At 41.7% G+C, this 21,463-nt stretch overlaps 1 protein-coding gene across 11 annotated transcripts in view; it reads right to left on the reverse strand.

The window, feature by feature from the left end:
* Window positions 1-21,463, reverse strand: part of LOC132893007 (ERC protein 2) — a 684,550-nt gene that overhangs the window by 322,924 nt on the left and 340,163 nt on the right. For all 11 annotated transcript variants that reach the window (XM_060931692.1, XM_060931691.1, XM_060931690.1 and 8 more), the window contains one exon: window positions 20,661-20,854. In XM_060931692.1, coding sequence (XP_060787675.1) covers window positions 20,661-20,854 — 194 coding nt within the window. The remainder of the gene's footprint in view (window positions 1-20,660; window positions 20,855-21,463) is intronic.

Raw genomic sequence — 21,463 nt, forward strand, 5'->3', positions numbered from 1 at the left:
CTGTAATTGCAGCAAAAGGTGGCTCTACAAAGTATTGACTTTGGGGGAGGGAGGGGGGTGAATACCTATGCACATGCCAGATTTCTGTTTCTTCCTCTTAATTATTGTTTGTGTCACAATAAAACAACAATATTCACATTTAAAGTGGTGGGCATGTTGTATAAATCAAATGGTGCTAACCCTACAAAAATCCATTTTAATTCCAGCTTGTAATGCGACAAAATAGGACAAACACCAAGGGGGATGTATACTTTTGCAAGACATTGTGTATATATATGATATTTTTTAAATCCATTTTTAACAGAAAAACATGATATAGCCAAATGTTTGTGGACACCTAACCATCACACCTATATGCGCGTTTTGTACGTACAATTCCAGATTTATTTAGTCTCCTCCTTTGCTGTTCCCCATACAAAAAAGAACAGTAAAGAACTTATAAGAATTTACCACTGTCTTAGTAGTAAATCCTTATAAATATAAGGATAAATCCTTATAAGGATTTATAAATAAATATATATACCATGTATGATTTACTCCTGAAAGTGGCCCATTTTGCATTTTCCTCATACAAATTTTTTATGAAAATCTAGTATGTATGAAGTGAACATTGTGCATGGTTTTTACAGATAATGTGTATGATGAATTACACCGTCTTTGTATGCTTCATGTAATGTTTGTAGTTTTAAATTATATTTTACAGTTTAAAATGTACATGCCTTTTATATGTAAATCCAACACAAACATATGTGGATTTACATATAAAAGGCATATACATTTTAAACTGTAAAATATAATTTAAAACTACAAACATTACATGAAGCATACAAAGACGGTGTAATTCATCATACACATTATCTGTAAAAACCATGCACAATGTTCACTTCATACATACTAGATTTTCATAAAAAATTTGTATGAGGAAAATGCAAAATGGGCCACTTTCAGGAGTAAATCATACATGGCATATATATTTATTTATAAATCCTTATAAGGATTTATCCTTATATTTATAAGGATTTACTACTAAGACAGTGGTAAACTCTTATAAGTTCTTTACTGTTCTTTTTCGTATGGGTCTAGTCGCCTGTACCTTTCTGGGAAGGTTTTTCTATGGGCATCTGCCCATTCAACCACAAGAGCATTAATGAAGCCAGACACTGATATCTGGCTGTTTTGACTGTCAATAGGGTAAAAAAAAAAAATCTAAGAGTGCTAGTGAAAATACTTCTACTTGGTGTTCTTTTTCAATTCAACACCACAGCATTACACATTATTTTATTGGAAAAAAATGTGTGGAAAGTAGAATCTTTAAAATATTTCCACAAATTTCAGAGTTTCTTAGTATTTGGTACTGTACTGTATGTGTATTTACTTTTATGACAGTGTGCCCTTGAGCTAACACTAAAATCATAGCTTTTCAATATCGTCTCAGACTTTTGGACCCTGCTATACTTAAACTTGACCGAGAGGAAATGTGATTGAACAAAAAAAAAAATAGAGAAAGAGGTGAGCAAAAAGGAAGTTTGAGTAACAGGGGATGAGAGGTTCAAGCAATTTTTATTTTTTTACATGTTACATCTTATACAGAGCAGTAGTTAGGGGTTTAGGTGCATTGCTGAAGGGCACTTCAGCCATTCCTGCTGGTCCAGGATATCGAACCAGCAAACCTTTGGCCCCAAACCTGCTTCTCTAACCATTACGCCATGGTGTCCCCATTATATGCAGCAAAAGAAATTTTAAACAAGTGGATATTTTTGCAGTGATACTTTGATTCTCTGGTCATTCTCTTGTAGTATGTACGTGATATAGACACAACAAACATCACTGCAATAAACTTGCATACATTCCAGCACATAAAAAATTCAAAAGATCCTCATGCAGACACTAGAACTCAAACACAATCAAATAAACACAGACAGAGTGGCCACTGCATGACCTCATTCAGATCTGATGAATGGTTATACAGAGAGAGAGAGAGAATATGAGGGGAAAACAAGAGTGAGAGATGAATTTGAGCACCCCTTCAGTACAACACATTTCCACCCTTTTGAAACTAAGCTTCTATTTTTTTTTTAATTCAAAAAGAATAATAAGTACAATAGCCACATGTGAGTATATCAGGTCACCATATGGAAATAAATAAAGCAAAATTCAAATTTAATAAAGCCGCTAGCGGCCTTGACGGGCCCTCGCACGTGTGGTTCCGCGACCCAGGACATTCCATCACCCAACAAAACAGTCACATGTCATATATTCATCAAATGTTCAAAGATGATGTGCATGTTGCAAATGCCATGACTGTTTGACGGATGAGAGATAGACAGATAAAGAGGGTAAGTGTGTGTGTGTGTGGTGTGAAAATGTACATTTATATATGTACAAAACTATACATGTATCTCCTCCTTATCTCTGTCTCACGCTGTAATCTTAAGTCATCTTAGCTTTCCTGTGTCTGCAGTGTGTGTGTGTGTGTGTGTGTGTGTGTGTGTGTGTACATGCAGAGTTTTCATATGTCTGCAACAAAATGCACAATGATGGCAGGTCACTATTATTGTGTGTGTGTGTGTGTGTGTGTGTGTGTGTGTGTGTGTGTGTGTGTGTGTGTGTGTCAGATGGAGAGAGAGAGAGCGAGAGAGAGAGGGTGTGTGTGAAAGAGAGTGTGCTCATAGATGTTGCGTGTGCATGTGAGTGCGTACTTGTGAGTGTATGTGTGTATGTATAAATATGCATTTGACTGTGAGTGTGTGTATGAGTGTGCACAGAATTGGATATGTCATCAGACTCACGATATCCAATATTTTGTAAAGTTTCAGATCAATCCATTAATGAATTGAAAAATTTTTCCCTATTTCCTGCTTGGCCAGATGGTGGCGCTGTGCTAGGCATCTGAATTACACATGTGAATATCATCACAAGCATAATACACAATATTTTGTAAAGTGTCAGATCAATCAGTTAAGGCATTGCCAATTTCTGGCACATTTCCTGCTTGGCCAGGTGGTGGCACTATAACAGGCAGGCCTACTGGGTGTCAGGTTATCATAATAATCATAATATCTATTGAAGAAAGAAGTGTCCGACCATACAGTCAATGCACTGTGGCTTTCTGACACATTTCCTGTTTATGTGGTGAGATATTAAAATCATAAGGCCATTTCAACATATTACAAGATATCAAAAATCTCAGCAACATCTTGGCATCATGTAGAACAAATCTCACATGAATCTGATGAACCGTCTAGGAGGTGTATGTTAAATATTACCATGTGTCCAAACACATATAAGCCCATTTACCTCACTTTCTGTTGGGCGTGGCTAATGCAACGTATGTACGAAAGTTGTTCGTCTTGGGACACACTACATACGTACTGCATTTGGTATGCGTAGCTAAAACTATATGCCGATCCAAGGACTCCATGACATTAGGGGACTCTATGAAGTCCCTGGGCCATGCCTGGGGCCAAATGTCTGTGGCTGAGTAGCGGTTACAACGACTGATGTGTGTATCAAAGTTCATGACTTTTCGTGCATGGGAAATGCCTCCAAAAAAGCCAAGCGCGACAGAAAAATAATAATAATAATAATAGTGTGGTTCTGCAACCCAGGACATTCCGCCACCCAACAAAACAGTCACATGTCATATACAGTTAGGTCCATATATATTTGGACACTGACACAAATTTTGTTTTTTTACCTGTTTACTGAAACATATTCAAGTTGTAGTTATATAATGGACATAGACATAAACTCCAGACTTTCAGCTTTCATTTGAGGGTATCCACATTAAAATTGGATGAAGGGTTTAGGAGTTTCAGCTCCTTAACATGTGCCACCTTGTTTTTAAAGGGACCAAAAGTAATTGGACAATTGACTCAAAGGCTATTTCATGGGCAGGTGTGGGCAATTCCTTCGTTATGTCATTCTCAATTAAGCAGATAAAAGGCCTGGAGTTGATTTGAGGTGTGGTGCTTGCATTTGGAAGATTTTGCTGTGAAGAAAACATGCAGTCAAAGGAGCTCTCCATGCAGGTGAAACAAGCCATCCTTAAGCTGCGAAAACAGAAAAAACCCATCTGAGAAATTGCTACAATATTAGGAGTGGCAAAATCTATAGTTTGGTACATCCTGAGAAAGAAAGAAAGCATTGGTGAACTCAACAATGCAAAAAGACCTGGACACTCACAGAAGACAACAGTAGTGGATGATCGCAGAATAATTTCCATGGTGAAGAGAAACCCCTTCACAACAGCCAACCAAGTGAACAACACTCTCCAGGAGGTAGGCGTATCAATATCCAAATCTACCATAAAGAGAAGACTGCATGAAAGTAAATCCAGAGGGTTCACTGCACAGTGCAAGCCACTCATAAGCCTCAAGTATAAAAAGGCTAGATTGGACTTTGCTAAAAAACATCTAAAAAAGCCAGCACAGTTCTGGAAGAACATTCTTTGGACAGATGAAACCAAGATCAACCTCTACCAGAATGATGGAAAGAAAAAAGTATGGTGAAGGTGTGGTACAGCTGGACAAACTACATACGTACCAAATTTGGTATGCGTAGCTGAAACTATATGCCAGTCCAAGGTCTCCATGACATTAGGGGGCACTATGAAGTCCCTGGGCCATGCCCGGGGCCAAACATCTGTGGGGCATCAGGTTATCATAATAATCATAATATCTTTTGAAGTAAGAAGTGTCCGACCATACAGTCAATGCACTGTGACTTTCTGACACATTTCCTGTTTATGTGGCAAGATATTAAAATCATAAGGCCATTTCAACATATTACAAGATATCAAAGATCCCTTCGCAATTTAATATCAGCGACATCTTGGCATCACGTATAACAAATTTCACATGAATCTCATGAACCGTCTAGGAGGAGTATGTTAAAATTCATCATGTGTCAAAACACACATATTCAAAACCCTATTCTTTCCTTGGCCAGCTGGTGGCGCTATACCAGACAGGCATACTGGGCATCTAGATGTCATAATAATCACATTCTCTAATAACCTGAAAGGTTTCAGCCAAATCATTAAATGTATTATGACTTCATGACACATTTCCTGTTTATGTGGCGAGTATTAAAATTCATAATATTGCCATTTCAACATATTACAACATATCAGAAATCCCTTCACAATTCAACATCAGCCCAGTTACCTCATGCCCTGTTGGGCATGGCTAATGCATAGGGGGCGCTATGAAGTCCCTGGGCCATGCCCGGGGCCAAATATCTGTGGCTGAGAAGCGGTTACAATGACTGATGTGTGTATCAAATTTCATGAGTTTTCGTGCATGGGAAATGCCTCAAAAAAAGCCAAGCGCGACAGAATAATAATAATAATAATAATAATAATAATTATTATTATTATTATTATTATTATTATTATTATTATCCTTCGAAAAACAATAGGGTCTTCGCACCGAATGGTGCTCGGGCCCTAAAAATGACTGAAAGTTTATGTTTGGATTAAAATGAGTAAGCAGTTGGGCTGAGTATGTCCTTTTTGCACATTATTTTGATTTTGCAGATCATGTACCATTTTGTTTTAATAAATTAAATGCAAAATAAAAATGCTACACACAAAAGGTCCAGCCATAAAAAATATGTTAAAAGTGTTTCACACAAGAAGGTCTCAATGACTCCTAACAGAGCAACTAAGAATAGATTAAGTTAGATGTGCACTATATAATTTACAACACTAAATAACACATACCACTATACTGTGGGATCCATGGAGTTTTTCTTTTCATCTATTTTAATTGGCAAGCCATCTTCCCCAACATCTGTTTGGACTTGTGTGAACAAGCTTGTGAACATTTGTGAAAATAAAAATGTTAGTTTGAAAATGAAAGCTGGCTGTAAAAGGGCCTACCTTTAGAGATAATGCCTTTTTGCCACTGATAACATGGGAAAATCCAAGTAACTTAACCAAGGCTTCAGAAAAAAAAACTGAGGACCACCACATGTCCAGTTCCTTTTGGAGCAATTTCCAAACAACTGAAGGTACCACAAATATCTGTCCATACAATTGTATGTAAATATGCAAATATAAAAATTTTTGGACCACACAGACACTACATTGTTCAGGAAAGTGGAGCAAATTAACTCCCAGGCATGGTGTACACACACACACACACACACACACACACATATATATATATAGAAGTGGCTGATATCAAGAAATCCTACCAGTGGCTGGATAATGCAGGACTGACAGACAGTGACATATGGGAAAGAAAGGCATCACACAACACCGATGCCCAATGGTTAGTGGACCTAAGAGCTGACCACAGCAACCTCCCAGAACAAGAACCAGTAACCATCTCAATGGCAGACGTCCAAGAAAGAGTGTCAAAGATGAAGAGCTGGACAGCACCAGGCCCCGATATGATCCATACGTACTGGCTGAAGAAGCTAACTGCACTCCATGAACGCCTAGCAGCACAGATGAACCAGCTGCTGAGGGATGGGACCCACCCAGAATGGCTAACCCAAGGCAGAATAGTCCTAATCATGAAGGACCCCCAGAAGGGACCCATCCCATCCAACTACCGGCCAATTACCTGTCTCTGCACAACATGGAAGGCCCTGTCAGGCATCATTGCGGCAAAAATGAGTAAGCATGTGGCTCAATACATGAGCAAGGCACAGAAAGGAATTGGCAGTAACACCAGAGGAGCCAAGCACCAGCTACTGGTTGATAGAACAGTCGCCTGAGACTGTAAGAAGAGACAGACCAAACACTGCCTGGATTGACTACAAGAAAGCCTACAACTCAATGCCACACACATGGATACTGGAATGTCTGGAACTGTATAAGATCAACAGGAACCTAAGGACCTTCATCCAGAACTCAATGGAAATGTGGAAGACAACCCTAGAGGCCAACTCAAAACCCATTGCCCAAGTCAACATCAAGTGCGGCATATACCAAGGAGATGTGCCATCACCACTGCTGTTCTGCATAGGCCTGAACCCCCTCAGTCAGATCATCACGAAGAGCGGCTATGGGTACCGATTCCGTAGTGGGGCAACAATCAGCCACCTGCTCTACATGGATGACATCAAGCTGTATGCCAGGAACGAGCGAGAAATAGACTCGCTGATCCACACCACCCGGATCTACAGCGATGACATAGGGATGTCATTCGGATTGGACAAGTGTGGCCGGATGGTCTCAAAGAGAGGCAAGATGATCCGGACTGAGGGGATTGACCTACCAGAGGGCAACATAGGTGATATCCAAGACAGCTACAAGTACCTTGGCATCCCACAGGCTAATGAAAACCATGAAGAGGCCACAAGGAAGTCAACCACAGCCAAATACCTCCAGAGAGTAAGGCAGGTCCTGAAAAGTCAGCTGAATGGTAAGAACAAGGTCTGAGCCATCAACATGTATGCACTACCAGTCATCAGATACCCCGCTGGTATCATAAACTGGCCAAAGGAGGAGATAGAAGCCACAGATATCAAGACTAGAAAGCTCCTCACCATGCATGGAGGGTTCCATCCCAAGTCCAGCACCCTGAGACTATACACTAAGCGGAAAGAGGGAGGCCGAGGGCTAGTGAGCATCAAGACCACGGTCCAGGATGAAACATCGAAAATCCGAGAATACATCAGAAAGATGGCCCCAAAGGATGAACTGCTAAGTGAATGTCTCAGGCAGCAGAACCCTGATGAGAGTGCAGAGGAGGAGGAGGAGGAACAGACAACCTGGAGGGACAAACCCCTACATGGCATGTACCACCGTCAGATAGAGGAAGTGGCTGATATCAAGAAATCCTACCAGTGGCTGGATAATGCAGGACTGACAGACAGCACAGAGGCACTAATCATGGCAGCACAAGAACAGGCCATAAGCACAAGAGCCATAGAGGCCAGGATCTACCAGAGTAGATCAGACCCAAGATGCAGACTGTGCAAAGAAGCCCCTGAAACAGTCCAGCACATAGTAGCAGGGTGTAAGATGCTAGCTGGATCAGCGTACATGGAGAGGCACAACCAAGTGGCTGGGATAGTATACAGGAACATCTGCAACCAGTATGGAATAGAAGTACCCAAGTCCCAATGGGCCATACCACAGAAGGTGGCTGAGAACAACAGGGCCAAGGTTCTGTGGGACTTCAGCTTCCAGACTGACAAACAGATCCTGGCTAACCAACCGGACATAGTGGTGGTGGACAAAGAGCAGAAGAGGGTGGTGGTGATAGATGTGGCGATCCCAGCTGATGCCAACATCAGGAAGAAGGAACATGAGAAACTTGAGAAGTATCAAGGGTTGAAAGAGCAGCTGGAACGGATGTGGAAGGTCAAGGGTTGCGTGGTCCCCGTGGTAGTGGGGGCACTTGGGGCAGTAACCCCCAAACTGGGAGAGTGGCTCCAGCAAATCCCAGGAACAACATCTGAAGCCTCAGTCCAGAAGAGCGCAGTCCTAGGAACATCGACGATACTGCGCAGAACCCTCAAACTCCCAGGCCTCTGGTAGAGGACCCGAGCTTGAGGATGACATGGATACCCCCCCCCCGCCGGGGGTGAGAAGGAGATTTATATATATCCTTTGTCAGCAGCACAATGCATAAAATCATGCAGATACAAATCAAGAGCTTCAGTTAATGTTCACATCAAACTTCAGAATGGGAAAAATTGTGATCTCTGTGACTTTCACTGCAGCATGGATGTTGGTGCCAGATGGACTGGTTTGAGTATTTTCACACACAACAGTCTCCAGAGTTTACACAGAATGGTGTGAAAAACAAAAACATTGAGTGAGTGACATTTCTGTGGTGAAACGCATTGTTGATAAGAGACATCAGAGGAAAATGGGCAGATTGGTTTGAGCTGCCAGGAAGGATATAGCAACTCATGTAATCACTCTTTACAACTGTGCTGAGCAGAAAAGCATCTTCTGCAATAGCAGAAGACCACATAGAGTTCCATTCCTGCCAGCCAAGAACAGGAATCTTAGAATCAAGAAACAGTTACTATTAAAGTGTGTGTGTGTGTGTGTGTGTGTGTGTGTGTGTGTGTGTGTGTGTGTGTGTGTGTGTGTTTGAGGGTCCTGTGCAGTATCTTTGCCATTCCTTGGACTGCAATTTTTTGAACAGAGATCTCGGATGTTGTTCCTGGGATCTGTTGGAGCCACTCTCCCAGTTTGGGGGTCACTGTACCAAGCGCTCCTATCACCATAGGGACCAATGTTGTCTTCATCTTCCACACTGTTGTAGTAGCGCTGATGCAGAGTGGTGGCTTCTCCAGTAGCTCCATCCATATCGCCTTTCTTTGAGTTTAGCGGGGGTTTTTTTTTAGTCTTTTAGTCTTTCTGGTGTGTATTTATATTCTTTCTTTGACTTTAGTGGGGGGGTTAGAGTTTTTATTTTAGTCTTTCTGGTGTGTATTTATATTTTATGGATATTTTTGGTGTCAACATGCGGCGCAGTGGAGATTTTCGTGGTTATACTCGGGAACAACTGCTCGCCCTACGACCAAGGGGACGCAAGGGCATTGTCCATTCTATACCTGTGGAACTGAGGAGGAGGTACCAGGGCTGCAGAGCCGGGGCCAAGCGCAAGGCTAAGAAGGTGGAGGGGCAGTGGAGGTACAAATCCTCAGTTCCGTCAGTGCTTATGGGGAATGTGAACTCGCTAACCAACAAAACTGATGAGCTGGCAGGACTGGTGAAAACCCAGAGGCTCTACAGGGAGTGTAGTTTGTTGTGTTTCACAGAGACGTGGCTTAACAGCGACACACTGGACTTTAATGTGGAGCTACCTGGATTCACTACAGTGAGAGCGGACAGGGACGCGAAGCTGAGCGGCAAGCACAAAGGTGGGGGACTCACACTGTTTATTAACACCAGATGGTACAACCCGGTACACGTAAATGTTAAGGTGATCATCTGCTTCTGGGACATTGAACTGTTAGCAGTGAGTCTCCGACCATATTACATGCCTTGGGAGTTTACACATGTCATTTTCACCTGTGTTTACATTCCTCTGCGTGTGGACATGCAGGCGTCGTGTGACGTCATTCACTCCACCATAGCAGTGCTGCAGACACAACACCCCGAGGCTTTCTTTGCGATCTCTGGGGATTTTAACCATGTCACCCTGGACTCCACTCTCCCTGCCTTTTATCAGTTTGTGGACTGTCCCACTAGGAAATACAGGACCATAGACCTATTGTATGCCAATGTAAGGGATGCATACAGGGCAATCCTACTACCACCGCTGGGGAGATCTGACCATAATCTGGTTCTCCTACAGCCTCAGTACAAATCAATGGTTCTGAGGCAGCCCACCACTATGCGTTCATTCAGGACCTGGTCTCCCAAGGCAGAGGAAACTCTTAAGGACTGTTTTGAGACGACTGACTGGAATGTACTGTTAGACCTGCATGGGGAGGACATTGAGGAGGTGGCACACTGCATAACGGACTACTTGAACTTTTGCAGGGACGTTGTTGTTCCCTCAAAAACTGTACGCTGCTTTCCAAACAACAAGCCCTGGATTACCAGTGAAGTTAATGGCCTCCTCAACCAAAAGAAGAGGGCGTTCAAAGATGGAGACAGGTCAGAGCTGAAGCGTGTACAGGGGGAACTCAAAGTCCGGCTAAAAGAGGCCAAGGAGTCATACAGGAAAAAGGTGGAACAGAAGCTGCAAGAAAACAACATGAAGGAGGTCTGGGATGGGATGAAAACCATCACAGACTACAAGAAGAACAGCGGCAGCTCAGCAGATGGGGGCATGGACAGGGCAAACCAGTTTAACCACTTCTTCAACAGGTTTGATTGTCCTGCTCCTGCTGCCACCTCCTCCCCTCCTCCTGCAGCAGTTGTCACCTCGTCACCGTCACCATCACCAGCAGATCAGCCCTCACCCCTGCCATCAACATCATCAGCATTAGAGCCATCAACACCTCCTGCAGACGGAATACACATCCACTCCCCCAGTCCCCCCATCTTCACTGCAGACCAAGTCAGGAGAGAGCTGAGAAGACTCCACCCCAGGAAAGCAGCAGGCCGGGACAAGGTGTGTCCCAAGATGCTGAGGGCCTGTGCTGCCCAACTGGGGGAGCCCCTCCAACACATCTTTAACCTGAGCCTTTGCCTCAGGAAGGTTCCTGTCATGTGGAAGATGTCGTGCCTCATTCCAGTTCCTAAGAAAATACATCCAAAGGAACTGAATGACTACAGGCCAGTCGCCTTGACATCACACGTGATGAAGACCATGGAGCGACTGCTGCTGAATTTCCTCAGACCCCAGGTCCACCTTGCTGAGGACCCACTGCAGTTCGCATACCGGGAGAAGGTGGGAGTGGATGACACCATCCTATATCTTCTGCACAGGACTCACTCTCATCTGGACAAGGGGAGCGGCGCAGTGAGGATCATGGTTTTTTTACTTCTTCAGCGCCTTTAACACCATCCAGCCCCTTCTACTGAGAAATAAGCTGAAGGAAATGGAGGTGGACTGTAGGGATGGACTGCCATGCCTGTAGCCATAGTAACCATTTATGAACCATCTTCTCCCTTTCACTGTACAGCATTGAACACACCAATCCCTGTACTCGATGCCATGTTCTATCTCCGCCCATTCTTCTGACTCCCTGTAATAGTATTGGATACAGAGATGATACTGGATACCAAATACAGTGACGTCACGACTGTGCTTAAAACCCACGAAATTGAAATTCTTTCTCTCTGGCGGTGGATTCCACGCGTGAAAGAGAAGACGTGCATCAGTGCTACAGAAGGACAAAGAACAAAGAACGAGCTATTGATACCAGATCTTTAGCCAAAGTTCAATGTATTTGACCTTCACAGAGTTGTAATAATAACTGAACCAGTTAGTTACTGCAGCCCACACAGTATTTTAAAGAAAAAAGGTGACCAGATCCGTTTTCCCTATCTCAACGTCAATGAACTATAAATAAGATTCCTTCCAGATCATTGGACGACCGATGGAACACCGAAGATCTTCAGCTGATGAGCTGTGAAAGGAATAGAACTGTTTTCTTCCTGGACCTGCACTCCACGCTGTCTTCGGATAACAGAAGGCGAACTTTCAGCTGCCAAGAGCGATCTCAAGTAAGGCTGGCATCTGAGTCTTAGTTGGGGCTAGTTAATGTGAAGAATGTTGTTCATTTGAATTCATTTATGGTTTAAATGTATGCATTTTGATTCACATGAAAGTCGGTCTTAGACCGCGTGTTGTTTGATTTACTTTGTTTACTCTCTGTATTTAGTTAGATTGTGCATGCATTCTCTCTCTCTCTCTCTCTCTCTCTCACTCTCTTATTAACTCCCTCCATCGTACTCCACTCCTCAACATTGGGATTTCAGGACTAGCTAAGGGTTAAGTAGAAGTTTGGGTTTAAGGCCTAGTCGAGACTAGTTTAAACTACAGATTCCTTTGTTTCTTCTTTTCGCGCGCTCTTCCTGGGTTGGCCCTCCCCTTTCTGGGTGCGGCCTGGCACAGGGTTTGCGCATTCCATTCGCATTCCATACACACACTCTCACACACGTACCCACACACACCCACACACATAAACACGTGATTTCCCTATCACATTTTAACATCCACTCACCCCTTCACTGTAACACTGGCATATAGCTTATTACTTCTGATCACCATTAGTGCCTTAATTATCATATACACTACTGATTCTTATTTGTATACATTGTATCACCATTTATATTGAATTATTCCTTGGCTGCTATTGTTGGTATATCTGATTAGTATTAGTTTGCTAATTCATGTCAGCTATTTCAATAAATGGTATCTTTGGAATACACTGTGTCCTGTTTATTGCTACAACACTCACTGAATGCCAACCTCTGCCAAAAAAGGTATTCTAATTGCCTTCACCCATTTGGTTATTATGTGAATGTTATAGATCTAGAGTAAACATATTACATTAGAGCTACAATACTCAATAAACTATAGCAACATCACCACCAAATTATTCCAGTGATTTTAATAGTTTAGCTATAAACTATTAGACACTTGAATTAATGATTAATGAATTTATGAGACTGATCCCTTTTTACATGAGACTGATTTGATAAGCCTATTGCACTTACAGGACACACATCTGGTCTCCTGGATCACAGACTACCTCACCGGGAGACCACAAAACATCAGGATCAGGGATGGCATTTCTGACACAGTGATCAGCAGCATGGGAGCACCACAGGGGACTGTGCTGTCTCCAGTTCTGTTCACTCTCTACACATCAGACCTCAAATACAACTTGGAGTCTTGCCACATGCAGAAGTTCTCAGACGATACTGAGATTGTGGGATGTGTTCATGATGGACAGGAGGAGAAGTGCAGGAGCCTGATACAGGATTTTGTGTTGTGGTGTAAATCCAACCACCTGCAGCTGAACATTGGCAAAACAAAAGAAATGCTTGTGAACTTTAGAAGGCCCAGGCCGACTCTGCAGTCAATCTCTATTGAGGGGGTTGATGTGGAGATGGTCAGGACCTACAAATACTTGGGTGTATATCTGGATGACAAGCTGGACTGGACAGTGAACACTGACACCCTCTACAGCAGGGGTACTCAAATAGAAATGATGAGGGGCCTTTTTTTTTTTTTCCATTTACTCAAAGGGCCATTTATTGAGAATGTGTATGATACATGCCATAATAATGTAACGCATTTATTTTAACATTTCCTTGTCATTGAACACAACAGTATTAGGGCCTACCTAAAATAAAAATATATTTTTCATTTGGGCATAAATAACTGAATAAAATAAATAAAACAAATAAATAACTGAATAAAACATTACCCTGTTAATAATCCAAAACAAATACCCTTCAAGCTGCCCATTTTCTGTGCTTTGGTTAACAAACTCAAGAACTAACTCACACTCTCAATATTGCTTAATGGGAGAAATGGCCTCATGTGTCTTTGGCCAATGTTTGGAACCTTGGTTTGAATGGTGTGATAGCCAGGGAGACACACTGATGTGTATGTTCATTAGTGAGCCGGTTGCAATACCGCATTTTTATTTTATTTTTACATTTTTATTGCCGCGACACTTTCTTGGCAGATTAAACACAAAGGTCGAGTGCTGGATGGTGGAAGAAAGAACGCAAACCTTTCTGTCCATTCTGGTTGGAATTGGCGGTTCTCGCTGTCCAGTTTTCTTTTTGGTGCAAACTTCGAGCATGCCATTGTGGCTACGGCCGGTAAACTGACTGTCTGGAGTTTTGCGAGGGCTTAGATTAGCCTTGCTATTTGTTTATCGTTGCCATGGAGGCAATCCTCACATCTCGTCGCAGCGTGAGGGGAGCTCTTTCAAAATAAGAGCGGACAGCGCGATTGAAAAAAAAAAAACACAGAACAGCTCGCGGGCCAGAAATAGACCCCCCGGGGGCCTAAAATGGCCCGGGGGCCGCTATTTGAGTATGGGGGCTCTACAGGAAGGGTCAGAGCAGACTCTACTTCTTGAGGAGGCTCAGGTCCTTCAGGATCTGCCTGAAAACTGCTGCTGATGTTCTACCAGTCTGTGGTAGCCAGTGTCCTCTTCTGTGCTGTAGTGTGTTGGGGAGGCAGCATTAAGAAGAGAGATGCTGGATGGCTCGACAGGCTGGTAAGGAAAGCTGGCTCTGTGCTGGGACTTGAGCTGGAGTCCCTTACATCAGTGGCAGAGCGAAGGGCCCTGAGCAAACTGCTCTTAATCATGGACAACTTTCACCACACTCTGCACGGCGCCAGCATCAGGCAGAGGAGCTCGTTCAGTGGCAGACTGTTGTTCGTGCCCTGCACCACAGACAGATTCAGGAAGTCTTTTGTCTCTCAGGCCATTAGACTGTTCAATTACTCCCGGCTCAGCAAAAATAAGACTCTGTAACTCTGCTGTACTCAGGACTAGTTACACTGCTCTTTTCATGTCCATTGCACTTTTCTGCTGCTTACATAGATGTACATTATATGCATAGATGGGGTATATACAGATATTTGTAGATAAGCTGGTATGTTGTACTTTACCTTATTATATACTTTATTATTCTATACTGTTATAATGTACCCACTTACTTATATATTATACATGCTGCTATATATACTAACTTAATATTTGAAGAGCTCTTTTCCAAAATGCGATAAACGCCAAATTAAAAAAAAAAAACGAGTTTGTCGCGCTATTCTGCTGTGTACTGAGCCTATTCACTGCTCCATTAATGTTTCATGCCAAATCGCTATATTTCCTTGTTTATATGTGCTGCAAATTGTAGTTTCTCTCCAAAACGCAATAGGCGCTACACCTGTTTTTTGGCTGAGTGCAACATTTCCTCTAGACCAATCAGAGTTCAGTCAGCATTCGACACTATCCCACATGGCAGCACCCTGAAGCGAGGAGTTTTGTTTGCTTGTGTAGCTTCTTGAGCAGAAATAACTTTTGCAAATGGTGGTTGTGAATACTTTTGATGGTTCTGAAGAACCTGTGAGACCTACACCAGGTGGTAGATGTTGTTTAAACAAAGAAGAAAAGAAGAAGAAACCTTTATTTGTCACATGCACACTTCAAGCACAGTGAAATTCATCCTCTGCATTTAACCCATCTGAAGCAGTGAACACACGCACACACACTCAGAGCAGTGGGCAGCCACACCAGAGCACCCGGGGAGCAGTCAGGGGTCAGGTACCTTGCTCAAGGGCACCTCAGCCCAAGGCCGCCCCACGTCAACCTAACTGCATGTCTCTGGATTGTGGGGGAAACCGGAGATAACAATGAATGAGAGCAAACTAAGAAAATTCGCTATTCTGGTAGCGGGCTGATTCCCGCCGTTGGATGTAAACACACTGCTGCCAAAAACTTTTGCCATTCAGATAAATTAACACCTGATGACCTAGTCATTATGTGTGTTATTTTGAAGTTATTTCTTTTATGTAGCGGGCAATGGTGCTGTTTTTACAGGTTCAACACTTTACTGAATAACTTGACTATTGAATGTATTTTTATCAATGTTTATTGTTATTTAATTAGTGGTTTTGTCATGCTATTTAAGGTGGCATTTTGAATGGACTGCATTTAAAAAATTGAACTAACTGGCTATTTGTTATTTAGTTAGTTGTTTTCTGTGGTGGACAGTCTTAAAACATAAGATTAAACATAAATGAATGAATGTTCTTTAAGTGTTTATATAATTTATTTGATTTTATTATAAATTGTATGATAAAAGTTCCTGATATTATATATCTACAGCATGTTCTCTTGTTTTAAAAACAAAGACAGAAATGAATGGATTTATAGCATTTTGAAAAAAGTGAGTGGATTTATAGCGTTTTGAAAAAATATATAATTAACTTTGGATTTATAATCAATAACATTGTCATTAGATTTGTCAATTATTGTTAAATGTTCAGACTGAACCAACTATCTATTATAACAGGACAAATTAAATATTTGCAAAATGTATGGGTCTGGGTAAATAAATGCCATTTTTCTGAAAACAATCAAAATGGATTTATAGCATTTTGGAAACGAGCTCTACATTTATATACTAACTTAATATTATATATCGTATACTATCACACTATTACATATACTATATGTACTGATATATACTTTAACTATGCCTATCATGTAATATACAATGCTTTTTATCTACCATATGCCACTAAACACACTGCGCATGTATGTAACTGTCCACAAAGTATTTGCACTGCTCATTACACTCTTATTTGCACTGTGACTGGTTACTGCCAACTGTACTACCTCACACACTGAAAGCTGTATATTCTATTACTTGCTTTTATTGGTAATGTTTTATTTCTTTTGGTATTTTGTATTTTAGTTTTTTATACAGCCTCCTTATATAATGCTATTTAGTTTTTATATTGATCTTGTGCAATGCGGAAATGTTACTGGATACCTTGAATTTCCCTCTGGGATTAATTAAGTAAGTAAGTAAGTAAGTAAGTAAGTAAGTAAGTAAGTAAGTAAGTATCTATCTATCTATCTATCTATCTATCTATCTATCTATCTATCTATCTATCTATCTATCTATCTATCTATCTATCCTTTCAGACCTTGATACTTCTCGAGCTTCTCAAGTTCCTTTTTTCCTAATGTTACTGTCACTTGGTGTTGCCATATCTATCACCACAGCCTTGTTCTCCCGTTTGCCCACCATTATCATGTCCGGTTGGTTAGCCAGCCATTACCAGTTTGTTCGTCTGCATCTGGAAGTCCCATTGGATCTTATCTTGATCATTCTTAACCACCTTCAGAGGTTTGTCCCACTTTGACCTTGGGACTTCCAGTCCATACTCAACACAGATGTTTCTGTACACTATGCCAGCCACTTGGTTATGGCATTCCATATACGCTTTTCCTGCTAGCCTCTTACACCCTGCTGTTATATGCTGAATTGTCTTGGGGGCATCTTTGCACAGTCTACACCTAGGGTCCTGCCTTGTCTGGTAGACCCCGGCCTCTATCGAGCTTGTGCTTAGGGCCTGTTCCTGTGCAGCTATGATTAGTGCCTCTGTGCCATCTTCCAGTCCAGCTTTATCCAGCCACTAGTAGGAATTTTCAATATCAGCTACTTCTTCTATCTGCTGGTTGTACATCCCATCCTGTGCAGTGGTTTGTCTTTCCATGACAGTTCCTCTTGCACTTCCTTCTCAGGTTTCTGCTGCCAGACGTATTCATGAAGCACTTCATCATTTGGGGCCATTTCCCTGATGTACTCATGAATCTTTATTGTTTCATTCTGGATAGTGGCTCTGATGCTCACTAGTCCTCAGCCTCCTTCATTCTTCTTAGCGTACAGCCTCAGGATGCTGGACTTGGGGTGAAACCCTCCATGCATTGTCAGGAGTTTGCTTGTCCTGATGTCAGTGGCCCCTATCTCCTCCTTTCGCCAGCTTATTATGCCAGCAGGGTATCTGAAGACTGATGACCATTTTTAGAGAGGTCAAAGAAGAATGGCCAGGGGTGAGTTTCCCAAAAGCCTCTTAACACTAAGAGCATCTTAACTAGGAGAGAGAGAGAGTGCATCTCAGAAAGCACAATACATCAAAACTTGAGGTGGAATGGCTCCAACCAGAGAACTCCACACTGGGTTCCACTCAATAACAGGTATCTGAAGCTACAATGGACACAGGCTCACCAAAACTGGAATGTTGAAGGTTGAAAAAAAGTTACCTGTAATCTTAATTTCTACTGTGACATGCACATGTTACGGATAGAATTTGGTGTTAATGGCATGACTCCAAGGACCCAACATGCCTTGTGTCAATAGTTCTTGCTGCTGCTGGTGGTGGTATAATGGTGTGGAGAATGTTTTTCTGGCCCTTAATACCAAGTGAGCATTGTCTGTATTGTTGCTAACTAGTTCAATGAACATGACATTGAGTTACAGTGGTGCTTGAAAGTTTGTGATTCCTTTAGAATGTTCTATATTTCTGCATAAATATGACCTAAAACATCATCAGATTTTCACACAAGTCCTAAAAAGTAGATAAAGAGAACCTAGTTAAACAAATGAGACAAAATATTATACTTGGTCATTTATTTATTGAGGAACATTATCCAATATTTCATAATCTGTGAGTGGCAAAAGTATGTGAACCTCTAGAATTAGCAGTTAATTTGAAGGTGAAATTAGAGTCAGGTGTTTTCAATCAATGGAATGACAATCAGGTGTGAGTGTGCATCCTGTTTTATTTAAAGAACAGGGATCTATCAAAGTCTGATCTTCACAACACATGTTTGTGGAAGTGTATCATGGCACAAACAAAGGAGATTTCTGAGGACCTCAGAAAAAGCATTGTTGATGCTCATCAGACAGGAAAAGGTTACAAAACCATCTCTAAAGAGTTTGGACTCCACCAATCCACAGTCAGACAGACTGTGTACAAATGGAGGAAATTCAAGACCATTGTTACCCTCCCCAGGAGTGGTCGACCAACAAAGATCACTCCAAGAGCAAGGCATGTAATAGTCAACAAGGTCACAAAGGACCCTAAGCACACAAGTCATTCTACCAAAGAATGGTTAAAGAAGAATAAAGTTAATGTTTTGGAATGGCCAAGTCAAAGTCCTGACCTTAATCCAATCGAAATGTTGTGGAAGGACCTGAAGCGAGCAGTTCATATGAGGAAACCCACCAACGTCCCAGAATTGAATCTGTTCTGTATGGAGGAATGGGCTAAAATTCCTCCAAGCCGGTGCACAGGACTGATCAACAGTTACTGGAAACGTTTAGTTCCAGTTATTGCTGCACAAAGGGGTCATACCAGATACTGAAAGCAAAGGTTCACATACTTTTGCCATTCACAGATATGTAATATTGGATGATTTTCCTCAATAAATAAATGACCAAGTATAATATTTAAATGGGTTCTCTTTATCTACTTTTAGGACTTGTGTAAAAATCTGATGATGTTTTAGGTCATATTTACAGTATGCAGAAATATGGAAAATTCTAAAGGGTTCACAAACTTTCAAGCACCACTGTAAGTGTACTTCAGTGGCGTCCCCAGTCTCCAGATCTGAACCCAACTGAGCACCTTTTGGATGTGGCAGAATGAGAGATTCATAACATGAATGTGCAGCAATTGTGTTATGCAACATGGAACAGATTCTCAAAGGAACTCTGACAACACCTTGTGAAATCCATGCCATGAATTCTTTTTTTTTTTTTTTAAAGATATTTTTTGGGCTTTTTGCACCTTTATTGGATAGGACAGTGTAGAGACAGGAAATGAGCGGGAGAGAGAGAGACGGGGAGGGATCGGGAAATGACCTCAGGCCGGAATCGAACCTGGGTCGCCCGGATTTATGGTATGGCGCCTTATCCACCTGAGCCACGACGCCCCCCATGCCATGAATTCTAATACAACCCAGTATTAGTATGGCATTCCTAATAAAGTGTCCACTGAGTGTATGTCTGCCAAGAGCAGTATGGAGTTAATCTTCAAAATTACAGACAGCAGCTGATAAACATATTAGCACTTTCTAGGCCCCCCACAGCGTATACTACCAAGAAACCACAACCCTTTACTTGCTTGGCACCAGAGTCTCTAATCTAAGTGCACTCAGACACTAAATCATTCTGTGTATCTTTGTGTATGCATGGCAGTGCTGTGGATGTGTGTCACTGTTTGTTGTCCTAACCCAGCCACTGCCAATGTGTAAATCACTGGATAATTGTGTACTTGCTCGCCAGTAATGAGAGAGAATGAGAAGATATGTGTTTCTTTCCTCATTCTTTCTGCCACAGTGAAGAAGTGAAGTGGCTCCTGCTGCTGCTGTGCTGGCTGCAGAACAAACTGCAGAACAAACATCATTCATGTTTCAACGGGAAATAAGTTCGGAGCCAGCAAGTTCACACAGACACATGATAGCTCACATTCACACTATTGTACACAGGCCTTTGTAAAGTGTCTGATAACTAATGTAGCCACTAAGGTGTCAGAGCTCAGTAACAGGTCACATTGTTCACTTATTCACAATCAGAGGTTGTTAAAACGTGTAATAAATGCTGTACTGTCCAGGACCATTGGAAAATTTGGCAACTTGGATTTCAAGCAACAGATGTAAAAGTTGGAAGTGATGTACAAGTTATGTAACTGAAGATTAGCAAAAGAGTGAGTCATGTGTAGTTGCTGCATAATGGTTACCTCTCTAGCTCAGAGATTGCCTTGTCCTTTTCAGTGTGCTTTGCCTCCAACTCTCTAAGAACTCCCAAAAGTCTGTCCACCTCTGCCCGAGATTTTCCAGATTCCTCTTTATGGAAGGTCACCTCTTTTTCAAGGACTTTTAATCGCTCTGAGATCTCTGGATTCATGTGTGATGACTCTTCTCTTTCAAGGGCCTTCAGACAGATATAAATATGCAAAGATCAAAATAAACCAAAAGAAACAAAAAGAAATGCAACTGAATTACCAGGTACAACAGGTTAATTGCATGTTACAACTAAGCAGGTGTGATGTGGCACGTATTCAGTTATGCAGTTAATTGAAGTCATGCTTCAGTTTCTGTCTATAAATGTGGGGGAAACAAGGGTGGAAAACCTTACGTGGCAAGACCAGGAATTTTCCCAAAACAACAGGTTAATGTAGTAGGCTTTTCTCTTCACCATCTCGAGTATACACCATCTCATTACCATCCATGAGGCTAGGGCTGTTTAAAGCTAGTCTATTTATATACTTTTCTTTTTCTTGTGCTCTGTTGCTTCCTTATACTGTATATTGTATGCTTTTTTGCTTGCATTTGTCTTTTTATAATAATATTTTTAGTTTCATATTTTCATTATTTGCTTTCATGGCCCTCTCTAGACAAAGGTGGGTGTGAGATTTGACCATATAGGAGAGAAATACAAATACCACTCACAGATACAAACACACAGACACTACACAGGGAAACCATGTGATCATACTCATAATGAAAAGAACCCAATCCCAACTGGAAAATATGGTGAAGG

The sequence above is a fragment of the Neoarius graeffei genome, chromosome 10 (assembly GCF_027579695.1).
Source record: "Neoarius graeffei isolate fNeoGra1 chromosome 10, fNeoGra1.pri, whole genome shotgun sequence".
Classification (NCBI taxonomy): domain Eukaryota; kingdom Metazoa; phylum Chordata; class Actinopteri; order Siluriformes; family Ariidae; genus Neoarius; species Neoarius graeffei.